The 23,463-nt window shown below is 38.5% G+C and overlaps 2 protein-coding genes across 2 annotated transcripts in view; one reads left to right on the plus strand and one right to left on the minus strand.

The window, feature by feature from the left end:
• The window catches only part of SNX27 (sorting nexin 27), an 85,024-nt gene that overhangs the window by 44,596 nt on the left and 16,965 nt on the right, over positions 1 to 23,463 (plus strand). The window contains exons 3-7 of the mRNA XM_032646869.1: positions 7,510 to 7,702; positions 9,316 to 9,380; positions 11,184 to 11,288; positions 14,225 to 14,303; positions 16,553 to 16,716. Of these exons, the coding sequence (XP_032502760.1) occupies positions 7,510 to 7,702; positions 9,316 to 9,380; positions 11,184 to 11,288; positions 14,225 to 14,303; positions 16,553 to 16,716 (606 nt within the window). The remainder of the gene's footprint in view (positions 1 to 7,509; positions 7,703 to 9,315; positions 9,381 to 11,183; positions 11,289 to 14,224; positions 14,304 to 16,552; positions 16,717 to 23,463) is intronic.
• Positions 1,915 to 3,518, minus strand: LOC116761108 (protein FAM117A-like). The gene is given in 2 exon segments (XM_032646882.1): positions 1,915 to 2,218; positions 2,221 to 3,518. Coding segments are annotated over 2 exon segments (1,359 nt in total). The 5' UTR covers positions 3,473 to 3,518; the 3' UTR covers positions 1,915 to 2,111.

The raw sequence follows: 23,463 nt of genomic DNA on the forward strand, positions 1-23,463 counted from the left end.
TCATTCCATAGAATTAATTCATGAGGATAAAGAGAGAAATGGCATGGCGTGGATTTTCAACATTTACATATTGTGAAATTTGGAAATTATTTCAAAGCTGAAGTTTGAAACTTTGACTTGTAGAATATAGAGAGACAAAATTAGATCACTGATCAGATAAGTTGTACACTTTGCCCACTCGTAATTCATTCCTTTTCCCTTATTGGGGTCTAACTCAGCAAAGAGTATCTCAGGAGGGCTGTAACTTGTTACCCTTGGAAACTGGCTTTGCAATCTGAACATTCTAACTTTTTTTTTAATAGATCTTTATTGGAGTATAATTACTTCACAATACTGTGTTAGTTTCTGTTGCACACGAAAGTGAATCAGCCATATGCATACATATGTCCCCATATGCCCTCCCTCTTGAGCCTCCCTCCCATCCTCCCTATCCCACCCTTCTAGGTCATCGCAAATCACCGAGCTGATCTTCCTGTACTATGCTGCTGCTTCCCATAACTGTTTTACATTTGGTAGTGTATATATGTTGATGCTAATCTCACTGCGCCCCAGCTTCCCCCTCCTACCCTGTGTCCTCAAGTCCATTCTCTATGTCTACATCTTTATTCCTGCCCTGCAACTAGGTTCATCAGTACCTTTTTCTTTTTTTTTTTAGATTCCATATATATGTGTTAGAATACGGTATTTGTTTTTCTCTTTCTGACTTACTTCACTCTGTATGACAGACTCTGGGTCCATCCACCTCACTACAAATAACTCAATTTTGTTTCTTTTTATGGCTGAGTAATATTCCATTGTATATATATGCCACATCTTCTTTAACCATTCATCTGTCAATGGACATTTAGGTTGCTTCCATGTCCTGGCTATTGTAAATAGTGCTGCAGTGAACATTGTGGTACATGTCTCTTTTGGAATTATGGTTTTCTCTGGGTATATGTCCAGTAGTGGGATTGCTGGGTCATATGGTAGTTCTATTTTTATTTTTTTAAGGAACCTCCATACTGTTTTCCATAGTGGTTGTATCAATTTACATTCCTACCAACAGTGCAGGAGGGTTCCCTTTTCACCACAGCCTTTCCAGCATTTATTGTTTCTAGATTTTTTGATGATTGCCATTCTGACTGACATGAGGTGATACCTCATTGTAGTTTTTTTTTTTTTCCCCTGGGAATACTTATTTATTTGGTCTATTAACACCAAGATCTGCAAAAAACAAAAAACAAACAAAAAAACACAACTTCTAAACACAGGATAATAAAACTTGAACATTAACATTCTTCTTCGATTTTGTGTAAGCTCTGCAGTATGGAAAATATACAGACTTCAAACAGCTGCAAAAATAGTGTCTTTGGGAGAAAATAGAGTTTCTACATCGATACAAGAAAAATAGGCATTTTTCTAATCCAGCCCAGTCCTGGGGCAGGTGGAGGGTGGAGAGTCACCACTTGCCACCCGGAGGAATGCCAGTTCTCCCTCTCCCCTACTACCCACCTGGGGCTGGGCAGGCTGGGCTGCTGCTTAAGACAATCTTAGGGTGAAAGCGAGATGAAAATGCCACTTAGGAAAACGCTTGGTTCCCCCTCTGCCAGCAGCTGGATTGGTCAAGTGTTATGGCCCTTTCGAGCTGCTTTGGTCAGCTCCTCCAATGAGAGGGAGGTAGGGGGATGGGACTGAGAGGATGGGGAATCTATTCGGGTCTCCTCATCTGTGTCTGGGGAGGAGAGGTAAGGAAATCTGTGGTGTCCCCTCTCCTTTAATCATGGCCAGCTTGCTCCATGATAAAGACAAGGGCCCCATACACTGTCCTTCGGACTCACACCCAGGGGTGGGGGACCCAAGACCTTCTGGTTGAGTTTTCCACCAAGTGAGAGGGGTGACAAGAACACGGGTGTGACTTGTGAGCTGCCCAGCTTCTAGTGGAGGAGGCAGGTCCCCTCACATTCGAAGGGGCAGAGGTCCATCGGAAAGAGGACCCAGGGCTTTGACACAATAAATGAAAGTGCTCAAAGGCCAGGAGGGAAGGGCTCCTTCATCCCCCATCTCAGGGGAGCTCGGGAGGGGCCTGCCACCAAGGCACTGGTCTCCATGGTGAAGTGGGGGTGGGGCCCTCAGACCACCAGGGAGCTCTGGAAAAGCGCAGGCTCTTCTGACGGTGGGGGGCACTGCCAAGGCTCGAATGGCAGCGAGGAGGCCTTGGGGGCCTCTGGATCCTTCGAGGCAGTGGCCTGGGGCTGGCCGGGGGAAGGGGGGACCCCGGGCTTGAGGGGCAGTTACGGAAGATGAAGCCCATGCTGGGGAAGAGGGGCTTCATCAAGCTGACGGGGCAGAAAGCCGAGCCGGTTGGGTTGAAATGGACTTTGTTCTTGTCAGGACAGGAAGTCAGGAAGGCCAAGTCAGGACCTGGGGACGTGGCCTCTTCAAACACCCGCAGTCTCTCACAGTCTTCCGGGGGTTCCCGTTTGAAGATGTAGCTGTGATTGGGCCAAGGGGAGGCGGCAAAGGCAAGGACTGGAGATGGGCTGCCCTCTTCAAGGAAGGCTGGGTGGCCTGGAGGGAAAGCTTTGTCACTGGGGTTGGACGTCAGCTCCTCGGCTGCACCCTGGTGTTCCTCACGGCCAGTCTGGCCAGAAGGCTGGGGGGATGCCAGGGGCATGGAGGGAGAGCTGGCAAGGTTTCCAGGCTCCAGGAGGAGGAGGGGATGATCACAGCTGACGCTCTGGAGGGGAGCTGGGGCTCGGTGTCCGTCAGGGATTTCAAGGATCCGCAGCAGCTCCTCCTCACCCTGCTCTTTCACAAACACCTCCTCCAGCTCTTGGTTGAGCCCTTCCAGGCTCCGGTGCAGGCAGGGGCTCAGTCGCAGGACAGAGGACCCTGAGGGGAAGCTGGGAGGGGACGCCCTCAGTGCTCCCCACACAGCATGGTCCCCTTGGAGGGGGGATCCCCGCTCCTTCTCTTTCCCACTGCGGCTAAGCTTTGTCCTCTGCAGCTGTTGCTTCAACTTGGTAATCTCTTTTTGGTGGTCTGTGCTGCCCCAGGACGCTGAGTGCTTGTGTGTACACGAGCTGGCCTGCTCACCTTCAAGCTCTTGCCAGGACAGGGGGGTCTGGGTGCCCTTGTTATTAGTACAGCAGGTGAAGGCCCCATCAGCATCTCGTGGCCACTGGCCCAGAAGGTAGGAGCTGAGGATGGTGTCCAGGGAGAATGTACGCCGGACCTGGGGTGGCTGAGGCCTACACACTGGCTTTTCTGGGGCCACGGAACACGGGACGCTGGCTGCGCGGCCACCCCCGTCCCGGCGCTGGTGCGGCTGCTGCAGCTGGAAAGGGACGGTGGCCCTGAAAGGCTGCAGCCCAGCCCAGGGGGAGCCAGCGGGGGCTGGGGGAGAGCAGCCCCGCCGGAGGCCCCCTGCCCCTCCGTGCCCCGGCCCCCAGGCACCTCCGCCTCTGCCGCCCACTGCGGCCCCCGCCATCGCCCGCCCGCCTGACTGCTGGCCTGCCTCGGCCCCACAGCGAGCCCCACACTCTCATTGTAGTTTTGATTTGCATTTCTCTAATAATTAGTGATATTGAGCATCTTTTCATGTGCCTCTTGCCCATCTGTGTGAATATTCTAACTTTTGAAGTTTTGTAGGATATGGTCAGTTGGAGAAGACAGTGACCAGTGATCATTAAATTCAGCGTGCTATCGCAAGCTTGACAAACATCATCTAATTCCATGTATGAGCCAGCCAGTCTGAGGGTTTACATTAAGGTGGAAAAATCCTAGAAACACTGTCAGCCTGTGTATATCTTTAGTTCCTATTTGATAATCTTCCTTCAAGTCCAGAGAATATATTTTTTCATGGATGTTTTCATTTGTAATGAGACCATGGTCGTTTCTCATGGATCATGGACATTGATGAGTTGATTCAGCAGGGAGTCAGTCATTTTCTTTGCAAATGAGTGTGTCCAAACCAGGGAAATGGATGCTAATGGATCTTGGTTAATTTTAAGGGCAAGTGAAGAACAAAGTAGTCTGTTTTGATCTCTTTTTGTATGTTTCTCATTTGCTAGTAAGCACAGTTAACTTAAAAACAGTTTGTGTTTCCATACGAATTGTAAAATTTTTTGTTCTAATTCTGTGAAGAATGCCATTGGTAGTTTGATAGGGATTGCATTGAATCTGTAGGTTGATTTGGGTAGTACAGTCATTTTCACAATATTGATTCTTCCAATCCAAGAACATGGTATATTTCTCCATCTGTTTGTGTCATCTTTGATTTCTTTCATCAGTGTTTTAGCCTGAGAAAACCATAATTCAAAAAGAGACATGTATCACAATGTTCATTGCAGCACTATTTATAATAGCCAGGACATGGAAGCAACCTAAATGTCCATCGACAGATGAATGGTTAAAGAAGATGTGGCATATATATACAATGGAATATTACTCAGCCATAAAAAGAAATGAAATTGAGTTATTTTTAGTGAGGTGGATGGACCTAGAGTCTCATACAGAGTGAAGTAAGAAAGAGAAAAACAAATACCGTATGCTAACATATATATATATATATATATATATATATATATATATGGAATTCAAAAAAATAAAAGAATGGTACTGTTGAACCTAGTGACAGGGCAGGAATAAAGATGTAGACATAGAGAATGGACTTGAGGACACAGGGCAGAGGGGGAAGCTGGGGCGAAGTGAGATTAGCATCGACATATATACACTACTGAATGTAAAATAATTATGGGAAGCAGCAGCATAGCACAGGGAGATCAGTTCAGTGCTTTGAGATGACCTAGAAATGTGGGATAGGGAGGATGGGAGGGAGGCTCAAGAGGGAGGGGATATGGGGATATATGTATGCATATGACTGATTCACTTTGTTGTACAACAGAAACTAACAGTATTATGAAGCAGTTATCCTCCAATAAAGGTCTATTTTTAAAAAAAACAATGGTTTGGCTCTTTTGGAAGCCATTCCTACCTGCATTAAAGTATTACTGAACTGTTAGGCATCCTATTTATAGTTCTGTTCCCTTTGACTTCACATTTAAGTGGAAAGAGGTGGGTGGTGAGAGGCTATTTGATGTTACTCTTCTCACCTTATAAGAAACTGAAATTTTAGGATTGAAATTGTCACAAAGGCCTCTCAAATTGTAGGGTTCTTTCTACCCTAGGAAATGTTTTTCTAGACTTGCGATCACTCAAGTCATCATCATTGATGAAATCCAGTCATAGTCTTTATGTATGTTATCAAAGACCTAGTCTACTCTTCCCTGGAAAAAGACATTGGGGAATACCTAATTCACCAATGCCACTAAGCTAGCTTTACCTCCCTTCCTTCCTTCCTTGTGTGAGGAACTCAGACTGATTTTCAACACCAGTAGGGTTGTAGACTTGCTTTTTAAGCAAAGGAATGATGATGTTCTTGAGAAATTTGGGAAGTTTAGTTTGAGAAGTAAGTATATAAGACCAGGTTGACTGAATAAGACTTTCTTGAGACTGCCTGCCCTTAAGAGAATGTGTGGTCTTGTCTGAGGGGAAGACTGTTTTCCTTTTAATGCTTTTGTACTTAAGAAGGAATACTTGGTAATATGTGTGATTCATTACAATCAGTTATAAATTTGAGCGATAATTATAAGAAGAAAACTCATTGATCAGGATCATACTCATCCCTGGACACTATTTGATAGTGGTTAGAGGCTTTGCTTTCAAGTAGGGGAGGGATCATAGGAGGAGAGTTGTGAGAGAGGAGTTTTTAAATTATTGTTGCGTTTAATTTATACTTCCTAAATCACAGAAGCATGGAAAAGATTCTTCCTGAGATTGAAGGAAGGGCTTTGGTGTACACATTCTCAGTGACTAAGTCTTTATTGATTTATTTATTAAATTGAAGTATCGTTGATTTACCGTATTGTGCTAATTACTGCTGCACAGCAAAGTGATTCAGTTATACATAAATATACTTTTTTTGGTATTCTTTTCCATTATGGTTTATCATAGGATATTGAATATAGTTCTCTGTGCTGTACAGTAGGACCTTGTTGTTTATCCATTCTGTGTATAAAAGCTTACATCTGCTAACCCCCATCTCCCACTCTATCCCTCCCCCAACCTCCTCCCCCTTGGCAACCACCAGTCTGTTCTCTATGCTCAGTGACTAAGTCTTGATTACATGAGTAGATGACCTATTTTGTGCACATTTAAATTTTTGAATGATTTTTGCTAAGCCAGTAAATGTGATTTGGAGCTAATTTTCCCATCTCTGCATAATTTGATATGTTCTGAGAATACAAAGTAACTTAGATTATTTGATGTTTTTGGATTATGCATCCCACCACTTTCCTTTATGAGGACACATATTTAAGAATTACACATACATACATTCATTTTTTCATCAAATATTTACTGAGTGCCTACTGTGTGCCAGGCCCTGTTCTAGAAGTTTGGCATGCATCTGTGAACAGTAGACAGAAATCTCTACCTATTTCTTTTTTATTTTTTAAATATTTATTTAGGCTGTGCTGGGTCTTAGTTGTGGCACATGATCTTTGTTGTGGCATGCAGAATCTTTTAAGTTGTGGCATGCGGGATCTTTTAAGTTGTGGCATGCGGGATCTGTAAGTTGCGGCATGTGGGCTCATAGTTGCGGCATGTGGGCTTCTTAGTTATGGTGTGCGGACTCCTTAGTTGTGGCGTGCGGACTCCTTATTTGTGGCATGCGGACTCTTAGTCATGGCATGTGAACTCTTAGTTGTGGCATGCATGCAGGATCTAGTTCCCCGACCAGGGATTGTATCCAGGGCCCCTGCATTGGGAGCTCGGAGTCTTACCCACTGGACCACCAGGGAAGTCCCTCTACCTATTTCTTTATGAGGATTATTAACCGTTTATATGAGGAGGTCCTTAGAATACATTTATTCTTCAACTTTTTGTTAACCCTGTTTTAATGATGGAAGGGAGAAGAACAAAACTAGGGATATCTGACTTCAGGAAAGGAGTTTTTGCAAAAATGATCTATTTGGTAACAAAAATTTCACTATTGCTTATATCAATTTTAGATCTTTTCTTTGAAAGTGTGGTTCACACACAAATATCAGTCACATTGCTTTATAATCAATACTAATTTTTTACATCTCTCTCCAAATTTGCCTGCTTGTTCATTCACTTTACTTACCACATTGGCTTTGAATGATCTTTAACTTACTGAAAATAAAATCTACCCTTAAAATCTGGTAATTGCCTCTGAAGATATTTAAAACAATGTGTTGGAGGTAATTGTAATATCACAAATAAGATCATGGGCCCCCTGAAGGCAGTAGCCCTCTTTTGTACATATAATTTCTGGCATCTTTATTAAAAGTAAATCTTGTTTTACAGTGACCTTGAACATATATTCTCTGTTAAGTGTGTATCAGAATATACCTAACCGGTATCAATCTGAGCCTGACTGTAGGTGATTCTGTGATTTAATTTGCGGTAAGTAGGCTTTTTTTTGTTCTTCACCCTCACCAGGTATACAATGTTTACATGGCAGGGAGGCAGTTGTGTTCTAAGCGGTACCGGGAATTTGCCATCCTACACCAGAACCTGAAGAGAGAGTTTGCCAACTTTACATTTCCCCGACTTCCAGGGAAGTGGCCATTCTCTTTATCAGAACAGCAATTAGATGCCCGACGTCGAGGGTTGGAAGAATATCTAGAAAAAGGTAAGCCAGCCTATTAAACTCTACTATCTTGAGTAAAAATAGGGTCTAGGTATATATTGCAGCTCCTAAACTGCATAGCTAAGTTTCCTGAAACTCAACAGTGAAAGTAAATCAGGTTTTTGACTTAGGTGTTGAATGATCTGAGCTTTGAAGCCAAGAGTAAAATGTTCAGTACAGCAATTAATAGCCTATTTTATTGACTCGCCAAACACTTAACAACAACAGAAAAATGCATAATTATTTTTTGATGCATTAAGGACCTTTATTTATTTATAGGGTTATATTTTTGCACACAGCAAACATATACAGACTCAGCAACATGCTAAATTGATTTGGGAACTAGATGGGCAGTATTTAAGAAATTTTTATGAAAGTGATTCTTGGTTCACTGGCATGTCCTACTTGAAGATTCCTTATTCCTCTTACACGTGTCCGTGGATAGGTTTGATGAGTTGTAGGTAAGCTAATGTTCCCTTTTTCTAAGTAGGTTATAGGTAGAAATATTAAAACTTATTTGTTATCTCAGGACCTCCAAACAATACATTAGGAGTCTTTGGATGTGGATGCTGAAACGTTTGTCTAGAAAGGCAGGGAGAAATGACACAGATCTCCTGAATAAGATGGTTCAGTTTGTGGCTCAGAGAAGAGACCTTGTTTTGCTACATTATAGAGTTACATAATTTGCTAGGCATGCAATAGGCTTTTCTTTAAAGTACTAATTTAACAGAATAATGGTCTTATGTGGTATTTAATAATTCTTTGTCCTTGTAGAAGAACTAATTGACCTAGTTGAATTTTTTTTAAACTTTGGTAGAGAGCTTTATCCCTGAAGAAAAACCATTTCCCCCATAGAAGGTAGTTAAACTTCATCTATTTTTAGCTTTTCTCTAACATGGAATGGCCTCCTAACAAGCCTTTGGGAAATGAGAAAGAGTACAATTTTTTTTTAATAAAATGAAGTAAAATCAGCAGTGTAATTTATTATCCTCAGGAGAATGTTAGGAAATTAACTCTCTTAGATTTAGATGATTACCTACCTACCTGCCTGTTTTCTTTTCCTTCCTTCTCCCTTTCTCTCTCTCTCTTTTTTTTAGTTGTAGTTGTTTTGAAGTTAAAGTTAGTGAGGTGAGAAGATGAGAAGATGTGCTCAGCTTAACACTTGATTACCTACCCATTTTTTTACAAAGTGGCTTTAAATGCTTATGATTCTCTTACTGGCCTGCTCCTAGGCCAAATAGATATTTTTCTTTGTATTTTAATTTTGTGTTTATTCCTAATTGACCTTACCCTTGCTCTATTGTCTAGCTTATTAATAGTTAACACAAGACAGCAAAGTTAGATTTACTGAACTTTTATTTCTCTTTTACAGGTAACTTCCTTTGTCTATGTTTAATATTTTTAATAAGCTACATCTTTGTACGTCCTGTTATTCCTGTGTTCTGGTTCATATTTATATAAATGTTTGTTGTGCCGTAAAATATCATGTGTCAGGGATGGCATACTACCTCAGCACTGCCTGCTAATGATGATTTATACTTAAACCTTGATATGTTCTTGACTTTATATTCTTGATTTTAGGGCCTCATGCCAGATTCTGTCTTTGTTTTCTATAGTGTGCTCAATACGAGTCATTGGTGAGAGTGACATCATGCAGGAATTCCTATCAGAATCAGATGAGGTAGGTGAATACCCACTATAGTGACTATTTACCTCTTGGCTCCTTGTGGGGGAAAATAAATTAAAGATATCGATGATGGATTGAATTGCCATAAATTCTCTAAATGACTGTTTTTTCAACTTCCTTTTGTTATGTGTCCTGCTTATCCTTCAAGACCTAGTGCTAGTTCCACCTTCTCTTTGAAGCCTCCCCTGATATTCAAGGGATACACATTGATTTTTCATTCCACCAAGAACTTCTGCAGTCAGTACACATAATTATCACCTTGTTGCTCTCTCAGTCTCTAATTTTTTTTTTTTTTTTTGCGGTACGCGGGCCTCTCACTGTTGTGGCCTCTCCCGTTGCGGAGCACAGGCTCCGGATGTGCAGGCTCAGTGGCCGTGTCTCACGGGCCTAGCCGCTCCGCGGCATGTGGGATCTTCCCGGACCGAGGCACGAACCCATGTCCCCTGCATCGGCAGGCTGACTCTCAACCACTGCGCCACCAGGGAAGCCCTCTAATTTTTTATACATATAGTCAGATGATCCCTTTATAATTTTACTTTACTAGATCATGAGCTACCTGTAGGTAAGAGCTAAATCTTTTTTTTTCAGCTTTTTGAATATAATTGTCAAATATGAATTGTATATATTAAGGTGTACAATTTGATGTTTTGATATCTGTATACATTGTGAAATGATCACCATAATCAAGTTAACTAACCTATCCATCATCTCATTACCATTTCCTCCTCCCTTTTCTCTTCTTTCCTTCCTTCCTTTCTTCACTTCAGATCTACCCCCTTAGCAAATTTCAAATATAGAATATAGTATTGTTAACTATGATCACCACGCTGTACATTAGATCTTTAGAACAAGAGCTAAATCTTGAACATCTTTATATTCCCAGTGCCTTACCACAATGTCAGGCATTTTGTAGGTGCGTAATAAATATTAATTAAATAGAAGAATGACTATGTAATGCTGCTGTATTAAATAGTGTGTCATCCACTAATTATTTTATATGTATATGTTTTATTTCCCCAGCTAGATTATAAGTTTCTTGCAGACAAGGGCTTTTATAACAAAGTAATGCTTAGGATGGTTTTAGGCAATGAATAGTAGTTTTTTTAAAGTGGTAAATGAAGATGGACTTGTTTCTAAATAGTTGTTTCTCTGTAATAAAAATTACAAGGTCACAAATTTGTTAGAGAATGTGTTAATTTTCAAAAGCAGTAAGAGAGAAAGACTTCTTTTGAATTAAGGAGGATAAGAATTGTTTACTCTTTGCTAGAAGAAAATTGGACATCAGACTAACTCAGATTCCTGAGTTTCATCAATTTTTCCTTTCAAAGGTGTCATGATTATTTCAGGGTTCAGAAAGGAACTTAGGATACCTCTTGAGCCAATCTAGCATGCCTAACCATTTAAAACCAGAGAATATTTGTTGAAACTACTGCTTTTGGTTGTTTTCTTTTCTCATTTGTGAGTTCTGAATGTTTGAAAGTAAGCTAAAAATCTTATCTGTGTTTGACCTAGACTGATTCACACAAGTTATCTGTTTTGAGATATGAACACGTTGGGTTCAACATATTTCTTTCCTCCCTGTTCATCTTAAAGGTTAACTTCTGCTGCAGCCTAAAGTCAGCTTTATGACTTGAAATGTATTGACTTATGTCTTTTTTCCCCTTTTCATTGGAACTCCTTTTCTTTCTATCACAAGTTTAGGTTGTTTAGCTAGCATGTTGCAAGGAGAATGAGGATATACTGGGTCATAAATTCTTTTTTTTTTTTTAATTAATTCTTTTTCTGCCTTTTCCCCAGAACTACAATGGTGTGTCTGACGTAGAGCTGAGAGTAGCATTACCAGATGGAACAACAGTTACAGTCAGGGTTAAAAAGAACAGTACTACAGACCAAGTATATCAGGTAAATTAAACTTGAACAAGTAGGCTTGACATTGGTTGGTTTAAAACTAAGAAAGATAGATTAAATGAGTTAATACATATAAGGAGCTTGGAGTATCTGGCATGTAATAAATTTATTAAATGTTAGCTGCTGCTGTTGATGTTATGATTATTAACGTGGAAGTACTTTGTCCTCCTTGAAAGAAAGATACAATAAATATCCCCAGGTTGTAATGGTTGTGATTAGCACCCCCTCTTTTTAATTGTAAAAGACTTTCTAATGTATGTGAAAATAGAATAGTACAGTGAAACTCCATGTACTCATCATCACTCATATTTAATAATCCTCAAGATTTTGCCACATTTGTGTTATATATCCTTTTTTCCTTTTCCTTTGTTTAATTATTTTAAAGCAAATTCCATGTTTTTCGACCTGTGTATATTTCAGTATACATCTCTAAAAAATATGGATGTTCCTCTTACATAATCACAAAGCCATTATCAAACCTCAAAAATTAACTACTTCCATGGTATTAACTAATAATAAATCCATAGTCAAGTTTTCCCAATTGTCTAAAAATGATCTTTAACAGTTGGTTTGTTATAATTTGGATCTAAACAAGGTCCTTATGTCCTTAAAAAACATTTGGTTTTTATGTTTGTTTTAATATAGAGCAGTCTTCCTTCCCTTCCCTTCCCCAACTTTTTTCCCTTATGTTATTGTTTTATTGCAGAAATTGGGTCTGTGTCCTGTGGAATGTCCCACATTCTGAATTTATTTGTTTGCTTCTTTTGTCTATTTGTGTCATTTAATATGTCTTTCTGTCTACTTATATTTTCTATAAATGGAATTTTTCTCTAGAGGCTTGATTAGATTCAGGTTCAGCTTTTTGATGAGAATACTTCATAATTGGTGCTATATACTTCATATTGCTTCTCAACCGGAGGAACACAATATCTGGTTATCCACTTTTAGTGATTAATCAGTAGGTTTACATGGTAATAACCTGATGTCTCCATTGTTAAGTTCTTCACTGATCTTTTATCCAATAAGTGTATCACTGATGATTACTGTCCTAACCAGTGATTTCATTAAGGGTTGCAAAATGCTGATTTTCCAATTTTCTCATTTCTTCACATTTATTAACTAGAATTCTTCTGTAAAGAACTTTCCCTTATCAACTGAGGCTATTTAGTATCCTGAAATACAGTTTATAGGAAAAGGGGGATAAATATTTAATTCTTCCCTTTTATTGCCAGTTTTTGGCATAAAGGATCAATGCCCTAGCTGATTCCAGTGATGTCCAATGAGATAATTATTTTTTTAGTATCATGTGGCATTTTAGATACTCAGTATGATTTAATCAAGAACATATATTCTTTTTGGTGCTCACATTGTTCTGTCTTTGGTCAGTGGAATCTCCTTCACGTCTGCTCCTGTATTTTTGTGGTGCAACCCATTTGTTTATGATAGCATCCTTGCTTTTTGGTAGAACAAGATGCTCTGGGCTCATCTTTGTATATTTCCTACACTAGATCTTGAATCAGTCATTTCCCCAAGGAGTCTTTCCTTTCAGTGAGGAATGATATTTAAAGATCATGATCCGGGTGCTGGGTATAATTGTTTCTTTTAGGCCTTTTCATTGGTCTTTAATCCTGATTTGATCAAGATTTTCAGGGAGACTAGTGGGTTTCTGGATATTAGTACTTATTTCTCCTTTGTGGCAAACAAAAACTTTACCCCCCAAATATTTACTGTATACCATGGCAAAGGATACGTACAGGATCTGAGGTATTTCAGAAATTATAAAATGGTGGATTGATTGCAAGGAAAACATTAATTTTATATAGCTTATTGATGTTTTGTTTCATTTTCAGTCCTTCTCTAGCAAGGCCTAACTTTTTCTTTCACTTCTCTCCTCACCCTGTTACTGAGACTTCTAGCTATAAGCCATCTTCCAAACCTTGAGAAGATTTCAGTTTCTATCTAGTGCAGTATAGAATGGTAACTTAGAACACTTACAGTCTCCAGTTTCTGCCTCACATCAGGGATGAACCTAGGTCTGATATGTGAGTAGATACAGGAAGAAGGATATCATATTTGGTTTACTGAGACACTAATACTCAATAATTTTCTCTTGTTTAATTAACACCTTATTTATACATTTTGGGATTGATCTTGAAAAGGAATTTTGGTACTACTAGTTTGTGTTTTTTGCTTTGTGTTTTCTTGTTGTTATTTGTATGTAATTTCAGTTTTCCTTTATTTGCATATGGAGTCTTTCAATTTCTTTTTATTTATCACGTTGGGACCTTAGTTCCTAGAGAGAAGGACTGATACTTGTTTAAAATGTCTCTGTTGTCCCAACATTTTGCTATTTTCACATGGATAAGGATGATGATAATTCTTAGGATATAGAGGTTCCCAGCATGAGACGTGGATCATCTAAAAAGTAAACAAGAATAATTTGTGAAGTATGAGCAAAATTGATAAACAATGTTTTAAGCTCAAGAACCAAAGATATAGATCTTGTTAACAGCCTGTATATTAAATGTAGGCTGAATGTGTGAGACTAGATATTTAAGAATTTATTTTCTTTTTAAAATCTGTCCTTATGTGAGTGCTAGTCTAAAAGATCCTCATGATATGAAGTCCTATTTCAGAGAGCAAAGCTGATATTTAAGGAGAGACTGTTATCAGCTTTAATTGGAGGGGAGAAACTCATATTTAGAGATCATAGCTGTTTGGATCAAATAAAGGTATTTTTCTCTTTTATTTCATGCATATGTATTCATACATACAAAAAAGAGTAGCTGTGGACCATGAATTTAGTTTATATGAAACCAAGATGGCAAAACCCTTCTCTTCTCCCCGCTCCTCATGCATATACCTGTCTTTTCCCACAGCACTGTCTGATTTTGTTTTCCTGAAACTAATCTATCCTGTTTACACTTTAGGCTATTGCAGCAAAGGTTGGCATGGACAGTACGACAGTGAATTACTTTGCCTTATTTGAAGTGATCAATCATTCCTTTGGTAAGTGCCAGTAACTAATATTAAGTTTTGTTTGAGGATATTTTATCCTAATACTAAGAAACTGAAGCTCCCAAAAGCTGTCAAATTGAAACTGTTTGCCTAGAGAAGATCTTGAAGACAAGGGGCAATCCCACTAATTGGGACTGTTTCTAACAAGCAGACAGGACAAATCCCATTAAGCATAATCCCACTAAGGCTAGATACCTGATCACCCCTTTTTCCTCTGTTAGCAGTATCAGTTACTTACACCCAGCACTGAATCAGATACTTTCATGAGATTTTTAAAAATCAGAGTTCAAAATTAATATATTCCAATGTAACAGCCTTAAAAAGAGGGGATTTTCTACTTAGCCACAGCTTGTTTTAGCGTACTTTATGGTTTTTGTAGATTTTTAAGAATAGCTTTTTGTTTTCAGGAGTTAGAAAGAAATATGTTGATTAAAAGCCTTTGCTTTTTAAAAAAAATTAATTAGTTTTTTTATTTTTGGCTGTGTTGGGTCTTCGTTGCTCCGTGCGGGCTTTCTCTAGTTGCGGCGAGTGGGGGCTGCTCTTCGTTGCAATGCGTGGGCTTCTCATTGCGGTGGCTTCTCGTTGTGGAGCACGAGCTCTAGGCGGGCGGGCTTCAGTAGTTGTGACACGCGGGCTCAGTACTTGTGGCTCTTGGGCTCTAGAGTGCACGCTCAGTAGTTGTGGTGCGCGGGCTCAGTTACTCCGTGGCCTGTGGGATCTTCCTGGGCCAGGGCTCGAACCCATGTCCCCTGCATTGGCAGGTGGATTCTTAACCACCGCTCCACGAGAGAAGTCCTGCAAACCACTTTTGACACGTTTGATCAGTCACAGCACCTTCTCCATACATTGCACAAATCTTTTTTTGCGTTTCAGTTGCGCTTTTACCTTTCTTGAAATAATAAAGCATAATATGCCGAAAATGTTGCTTTTTTCTTCTATCTTCAATATTAAAATGGCTATACAAAAATTCCCCAATTTTGATGAGTTTTTTTAAATGCATGCTGATATGATAGCTGTCACAATACAATCTGTTTCGAATGAAGTTAAAGACAACTAAGCGCTACTGGGGCCATTTTATGGAAAAGACCGAACGAACTTTTTGGCCAACCCGGTGTTTAAGTTTGTGTAAACAGATATCCTCTTCCTAGGAAGTTTTATTGCACTGTGACAGAGATTTTCTCTTATATATTCTTTTATAAAAGCTAGGGATGGTTGCACTGAGACCACAAAGGGGAGGAAGTTGGAAGCCTTGCTTTAAATGACAGATTTCCTACGGTTTATGGGTCTTTTCCACATCATATATGTACAGGGCTAAGGCCAGAAACAACAGATAATATTGACTGATCAGAACTTCCTCATCCCGGAAAGGGAGAGAGTTTGGTAGATTTGAGTCGCCTTGCCATCCCAGGTCAAGGTAGAACAACTTTGATTCCCGCTAAAGCAGCTATCTCCCAATTGTTTATTGTCTTCCCAAATCTCTACAGTCTTAATTAGGCAGATATAAATATTACAAAGGATTGCTAAGGATCCAGGAGACTTGGATTCTAATCTTACCTTCTTCTCTAAGCTTTAGTTAACAAATAAAATGGGAAATATTAAATCTGTCTTTTGCTCTGTTATAAAGCCAAGTAAACATCAAGAGAAGAAAACTCCGCCTTTTTAAAGAAAAACAATATAGAAATTAAAAGTGGTAGTGTTTTATACCTCTTGAGCATTGTTAGGAAGAGGAAGTAAGGCTCCCCAGAAGTCACTTTTCTTTGGTAAATGTCTTAGACTTGTGGGGGGATGTGGAGAGCCTTTCAGCTCTTAACAATAAAAGCTGTTCATTGAGAACTGCCACATGAGAGACTCTGAATGCACCATAACTGGGTAAGAGGGGGAGGCTTGCTTTAAAGATGTTCAGTGGACATTGCTGTAACTTAACTCAATTATGGATCAGATTTTTTAACTGACTTTGGAGTAGGTGATGTCTGCAAAGTCAGCATGTTAACTAAAAGGCATGTCATTCAGGTGAAAGATTTCAGTTAGCTTGAGGCTCAGTTGGCCAGTCATATTAGAAGGCGTAGATTTGGCTAGGCAAATTGATATTTTGTGGTCCCAAGGCAGAGCTCCTGGATGGAACTAAGCTGATGTGCTGGTTAATGATAACCTCCATTCTTGTCTGCTTTACACAGTTCATACTAGGGAGATGCCTTGTATATCTTCTCACTCTAGCTTTCTTTGCTTTGTCTTCTCTTTAGTACGTAAGCTGGCACCTAATGAATTTCCTCATAAACTCTACGTCCAGAATTACACATCAGCTGTGCCAGGCACCTGCCTAACCATTCGAAAGTGGCTTTTTACGACAGAAGAAGAAATCCTCTTAAATGACAATGACCTTGCTGTTACCTACTTCTTTCATCAGGTGGGTGAACTGATCTCTCTGGAAAGGCCTGATTTCTTTTTCTGTTTGTATGTAGTGGTCATTTGCCAATACAGTGTGAATCCTTGAGTAAGCTGTTTTGTCTCCTGGATCTTAGTTAAATTTGTAAAATGTTCTGTCCCATTTTGACAAAAGATAAGTTTAAGAAGGTGAGGGGACTTCCCTGGTGGTGCACTGGTTAAGAATCCGCCTGCCAGTGCAGGGGACACGGGTCCGAGCCCTGGTCCAGGAAGATCCCACGTGCTGCCGAGCAGCTAAGCCAGTGCACCACAACTACTGAGCCTGTGCTCTAGAGCCCACAAGCCACAACTACTGAGCCTGTGTGCCACAACTACTGAAGCCCACACGCCTAGAGCCTGTGCTCCGCAACAAGAGAAGCCATCGTGTTGAGAAGCCCTCACACTGCATTGAAGAGTAGCGCCCACTCACTGCAACTAAAGAAAGCCCGTGCACAGCAATGAAGAACCAACGCAGCCAAAAATAAATAAATAAAGCCATTAAAAAAAAAAAAAGTTTAATAAGGGGATATCCTGGAGTTCAAAATGTATTTATTATTATTTTTTAAAACAATAACAAATGAACATTATGGGGCTATGTTCTTTTTCAAAAAATTTTTCATCACAATTATACATACGTAGAGCTTAAAGTATCAAATAGTTCTACACAGGTTATTATGAAAAATATTAGTTATTCCCACTTCTTTTCCTCTCATAGGCAACCACTTTCATCTCTTTTAGCTTGTTTTTTGTTTTATTTCATCTTTTTAAAAAATTTTATTGAAGTATAGTTTATTCATAACGTTGTGTTAATTTCTGGTGTACAGCAGAGTGATTCAGTTATACATATATATTCTTTTTCATAGTCTTTTCCACTACAGTTTATTACAAGATATTGAATATAGTTCCCTGTGCTATATAGTAGGTCCTTGTTGGTTATCTATTTTATATATAGTAGTGTGTACCTGCTAATCCTAAACTCTTAGTTTATCCCTCCCCCAGCCTGTTTCCCCTTTGGTAACCATGAAGTTTGTTTTTTATGTCTGTGAGTCTGTTTCTGTTTTGTAAAGAAGTTCATTTGTGTCATATTTTAGATCCCACATATAAATGATATCATATGATATTTGTCTTTCTCTGTCTGACTTCTTTTAGTATGATAATCTCTAGCTCCATCCATGTTGCTGCAAGTGGCATTGTTTCATTCTTTTTTATGGTTGAGTAATATTCCATTGTGTGTGTGTGTGTGTGTGTATACACACACACACACCACATCTTCTTTATCCATTCATCTGTCCACGGACATTTAGGTTGCTTCCATGACTTGGCTATTGTAAATAGTGCTGCTATGAATATTGGGGCACATGTATCTTTTCAAATTAGAGTTTTCTTCAGATGTATGCCCGAGAGTGGGATTGCTGGGTATTATGGTAATTCTATTTTTAGTTTTCTGAGGAACCTCCATACTGTTTTCCATAGTAGCTACCCCAACTTACATTCCCACAAACAGGTATAGGAGGGTTCCCTTTTCTCCACACCCTCTCCAGCATTTGTTATTTGTAGATTTTTTTAATGATGGCCATTCTGATTGGTGTTAAGTGGTATCTTATTGTAGTTTTGATTTGTATTTCTCTAATAATTAGCCATGTTGAGCATCTTTCCATGTGCCTATTGGCCATCTGTATGTCTTCTTGGGGGAAATGGCTGTTTAGATCTTCTGCCCATTTTTTGATTGGGTTGTTTATTTTTTTGTTATTGAGTTGTATGAGCTGCTTGTATATTTTGGAAATTAAGCCCTTGTCAGTAGCATGGTTTGCAGATATTTTCTCCCAGTATGTAGGTTGTCTTTTTGTTTTGTTTATGGCTTCCTTTGCTGTGCAAAAGCTTAAAAGTTTGATTAGCTCCCATTTGTTTATTTTTGCTTTTATTTCTATTGCCTTGGGGAGACTGACCTAAGAACACATTGCTACAATTTATGTCTGAGAATGTTTTGACTATGTTCTCTTCTAGGAGTTTTATGGTGTCATGTCTTATATTTAAGTCTTTAAGCCATTTTGAGTTTATTTTTGTGCATGGCGTAAGGGAGTGTTCTAACTTCATTGATTTGCACATGGCTGTCCAGCTATCCCAACACCACTTGCTAAAGAGACTGTCTTTTCTCCACTGTATATTCTTGCCTCCTTTTCAAAGATTAAGTGACCATAGGTGTGTGGGTTTATTTCTAGGCTCTCTATTCTGTTCCATTGATCCATATATCTGTTTTTGTGCCAGTACCACACTGTTTTGATTACTGTAGCTTTGTAGTATTGTCCAAAGTCTAGGAAGATTATGCCTCCAGCTTTGTCATTTTTCCTTTTGGATTTCTTTGGCAATTCTGGGTCTTTTATGGTTCCATATAAATTTTAGGATTATTTATTCTAGTTCCGTGAAAAATGTCATGGGTAATTTGATAAGGATCACATTAAATCTGTGGATAGCTTTGGGTAGTATGGCCTTTTAAACAATATTAATTCTTCCAATCCAAGAATATGGGATATCTATTTCATTTTATATTTACTTCCATACCTCTATTATAATTTGATTATATTACTCCTACTTGATGTTTCCTATTCAAGCAATATTGCTTAATTACCTGCTATTGAAGATGGGACTTTAGCTCCATTTCCTCCCCCACTCCACTACATATTCGTACGTTTTCATCTGTCCTATCTTCTTACTATAGTCAAATTACAATATTTGTTAGATTAATATTCAGTGTTTATACTGCTATGACTGTAAATAATGAATTTAACAGAGCCATATAGAGAATACTATCCTTACTTCTTACTTTCTTTTAAACATTTTGTTTTAAAATTATTTTGAAAATAATTAACCCATTTCATAACACTTTATAAAGTATCCCATTACAATTCTAATTGGGTTTTTGTTAAATTTATAGTTTAACTGAAGAAGAGTCACCATTTTTATTAAATGTGGTATTCCCAACTAAATGTGTGATGTTTCTGTTTTATTCATCTCATCTTTTGTTTCCCCAAATAAAGTTTCTGTTTTATTCATCTCATCTTGTTTCCCCAAATAAAGTTCTGTCATTTTATGTTTCACATATGCCCCTTTAAATTATTCCCAAGTATTTTATATTTTTATTACAATTATGAATGGGATATTTTTTCTTTGTATTGTTGGAACGGAGTAATTATTTACCAGGAGTCAGAATATCTGGTTCAAGTACAAGCTCTCCATTGGGTAAATCCTTAATATAGCTTTGCTGAGATCTGTTTTATGATCTATTAAAGGGTAATAGTAGTACCTCACATTTTTTTAATCAGTATCAAAATTTAAACAAAGCAGAGCTTGTGAAATTACTTTTTGAATTATAAAACTGTAAAGCAAAAATAAAATATTTAGGTATATAGAAAGAAAAGCTGTTATTTTTGTAGCAGTATCTCATATGCAACAACTTTTCTGAACTCTTCCGTTTCTTCAAACAATTTTTTAAACAGCTTTATTGAGATATAATTGACATACAATAAACTGAACATATTTAAAATTTATAATTTAATACGTTTTTTTTTTACCCCCTTAACCATTTTAAAATGTACAGTTCAGTAGTGTTAAATATATTCACATTATTGTCAGTGGAATCTCAGAAATTTTTCATCTTGCAAAACTAAAACTCTACCCATTAAACAACTCATTTCTCCCTCCTCTACCTCTGGCAACTACCATTCTACACTCTGTGAATTTGACTACTTTAGGTATCTCATGTAAGTAGAATCATACGTTATTTTTCTTTTTGTGACTTGCTTATTTCATTTAGCATAATGTCCTTAAGGCTTTTTCATGTTGTAGCATATGACAGGATTTCCTTCCTTATTAAGGCTGAATAATTATATTCCATTGTACATGTATATCACATTTTGTTTATTCATCTGTGGATGGACATTTAGGTTGCTTCCACCTCTTGGCTGTTATGAATAATGCTGTCATGAACATGGTTATGTAAATATCTCTTCAAACTTCTGCTTTTAATATACCCAGAATTGGGATTGCTGGATCATATGGTAATTCTATTTTTAATTTTTTGAGGAAATCGCCACACTGTTTTCCATAGCAGCTGTACCATTTTACATTCCCAGCAGTGCACAACAGCTCAAATGATTTTTTTGATTGACTAGGTAAACAGTTGTGCCTTTTGGAAAATAATACTAAATTTTTTCCTTCACTTAATTTTAGTTATTTTTTTGTATCATATGTTGATGTTGGGAATATCTCATGCATCTTGTCAATTCTAAGATGCCATCAGTTGTAAGATGCACTAGTATTTTATGTACTGCCAAGAGAAAAAAGCTACCAATTAAACAACACACGTTGATTATAAGATGCATCCCAATTTTAGGAACAATAAAATGTGAAAAAATGTGCACCTTAGAATTGATGAAATACTGGATAATAATGATAGTAATGTGCCTTTTCCTTAAAAAATTGATAAGGTCAAAATCCATAGTAGGATATATTTAATTTCTGGCTAAGCCTGGCAGACTAAACATACTTTTAAACTACTTCTTCCTGAAAGCTCACTAAAGTAACATTAATGGATTTTAAGAGGCATAGACCTGCAAAGAGAAGAGGATGAGACACAGCAGATGAGAACAGTCAACAGTTTTTAGAAAATGAATGTTTGAATGAATCAACATGACTTTGGTTATCATGGAAGAATTGGTGAGAGGCATGTGGAAGGTTACAAACAAACAGGCAGTTAACCTAAGAGGAAAAAAAAATGTACAAGAGAGGAAGCCCTGGTACAGTACATGGTTTAGTTGTGAACAATGTTTACATGCTTACAATAATCAATATTCATTATTGATTTAATTAATTAATTTTTTTTTTGGCGGTACGCGAGCCTCTCACTGTTGTGACCTCTCCCATTGCTCCGGACGCGCAGGCTCAGCGGCCATGGCTCATGGGCCCAGCCGCTCCACGGCATGTGGGATCTTCCCAAACCGGGGCACGAACCCGTGTCCCCTGCATCGGCAGGCGGACTCTCAACCACTGTGCCACCAGGGAAGCCCTTGATTTAATTTTTATTGAGGTGTTGAAGGAAGAAGAAGTGAGAGTGTAGGAGTGGTATAAGAAAGCTAAAACTTATTTATTTATTTTATTATTATTATTTTTTTTGGCCGCACTGTGTGGCCTGTGGGATCCTAGTTCCCTGACTAGGAATCGAACCCATGCCATCTGCAGTGGAAGCATGGATTCTCAACCACTGGACCTCCAGGGAAGTCCCTAAAACTTATTATTTTTAACAGCAAGTCCACATTGTCTAAAATAGATAAGTTAGGAATTAGCAGCATAGGCATGACATTTAGAATTATGAAAGGAATATCACAAAAAACTGTTTACAGTGCTTTAAAGTATCTGTGTAATGAGGCTGTGGAATCAGGAGACTTATTTTTATTAGGCATCTCTTAGTAATACACATTTAAAAAAATTATGTCTGTCTTTTACCTTAATAAAAATTTTTAATTAAGGGAAAAAGGAATCTAGTGTGGTAATATTTATGTTTTTCACTCAGGGCTAGTCAAGCATTATAATCTTGATTAGAAATGAGTGAGGAGAGAACATTTTTACTGCCCCATGTGAAAATAGGTCACTTAGAGCTGCTGGAGTAGATGTTCACTCTGGGTAGATGACCCACCTCTGCCCTGGGGAAACATTCATCAATATTTAAGTGCTATTACTAGTCAGACACAGTTCTAGGTATTGGGGAAACTGAATAGATAAACCAGTATTCATTTGTTTGTTTTCCCTCTTTACTTCTCTCCCAGCTTTTCAGTAACTGATTTAAATTTGACGTGGAGCAGCTGAGTCTTTTGGTGATAAACAACAGAATGTTCAGGTTCTTCAGGACACTGGTGGCAGTTCTTATTGAGCATCGCCTCTGTGAATATAATCCTCTCTGACTAAGTGAATCCTTGCTTATACGGCTAGGACTGGGGAGACACTGCCATAATCTTTCCATTAGGCAGTCCCAGGCAGGATATTAATATCCTTGTGTGGTTCTTAGAGGAATTTAACAGCTAAATGATGCTAATATAAATGATAGTAATAGTAACTATTTATATATATTTATATATACTTCACAAAACTATTAACATCTTTTATCTCATTTTGTTGTCCACCTACAAGATGAATGTTATTCCTGTTTTACAGACTGAGAGGGTTTAAGTGACTTACTCAAGTGCATATTTGTAGGTGACAGCTAGAATTTGAACTAGTCTCTTAACTTCAGTCCTGAATTCATTCTGTTATGCAAATATTTTCCCTTAAAAGACTATGGGGAATGATTTCTGCCTTAAGGAAATCAGCAGTTTTCTGATAAAGATTCAAGTGGGCCCCTGCCTGGTGTCTGCGTAGAGTTGTCCTTTCAGTAACTCACTGAGGTTAGATCCTGAATGCCTTAGACAAATGGCTCTATTTGTTCTTTTTCTTTTTTTCCTCCCAAAGATTAGTTTTCCCTTCCATTAGATTTTTTAAGTTTTTCTTGGAGTGGAGGAGGAGTAGAGTAAGGTTGGAAAGGGGTTGTATGTTTCATATGGCTGAACCAGGAATAGTTTAGAATTAGCATATTAGAATATTATATCTGGGTACCTTCATGCCTGTATCAAGTCCTCTCTGAAAGTTTTTCGGTTCGTGGTCTCAGATTTATCACTTCCTCTCTTCCAGTTGTTACCACCCT

The sequence above is a fragment of the Phocoena sinus genome, chromosome 1, assembly GCF_008692025.1.
Source record: "Phocoena sinus isolate mPhoSin1 chromosome 1, mPhoSin1.pri, whole genome shotgun sequence".
Taxonomy (NCBI): Eukaryota; Metazoa; Chordata; class Mammalia; order Artiodactyla; family Phocoenidae; genus Phocoena; species Phocoena sinus.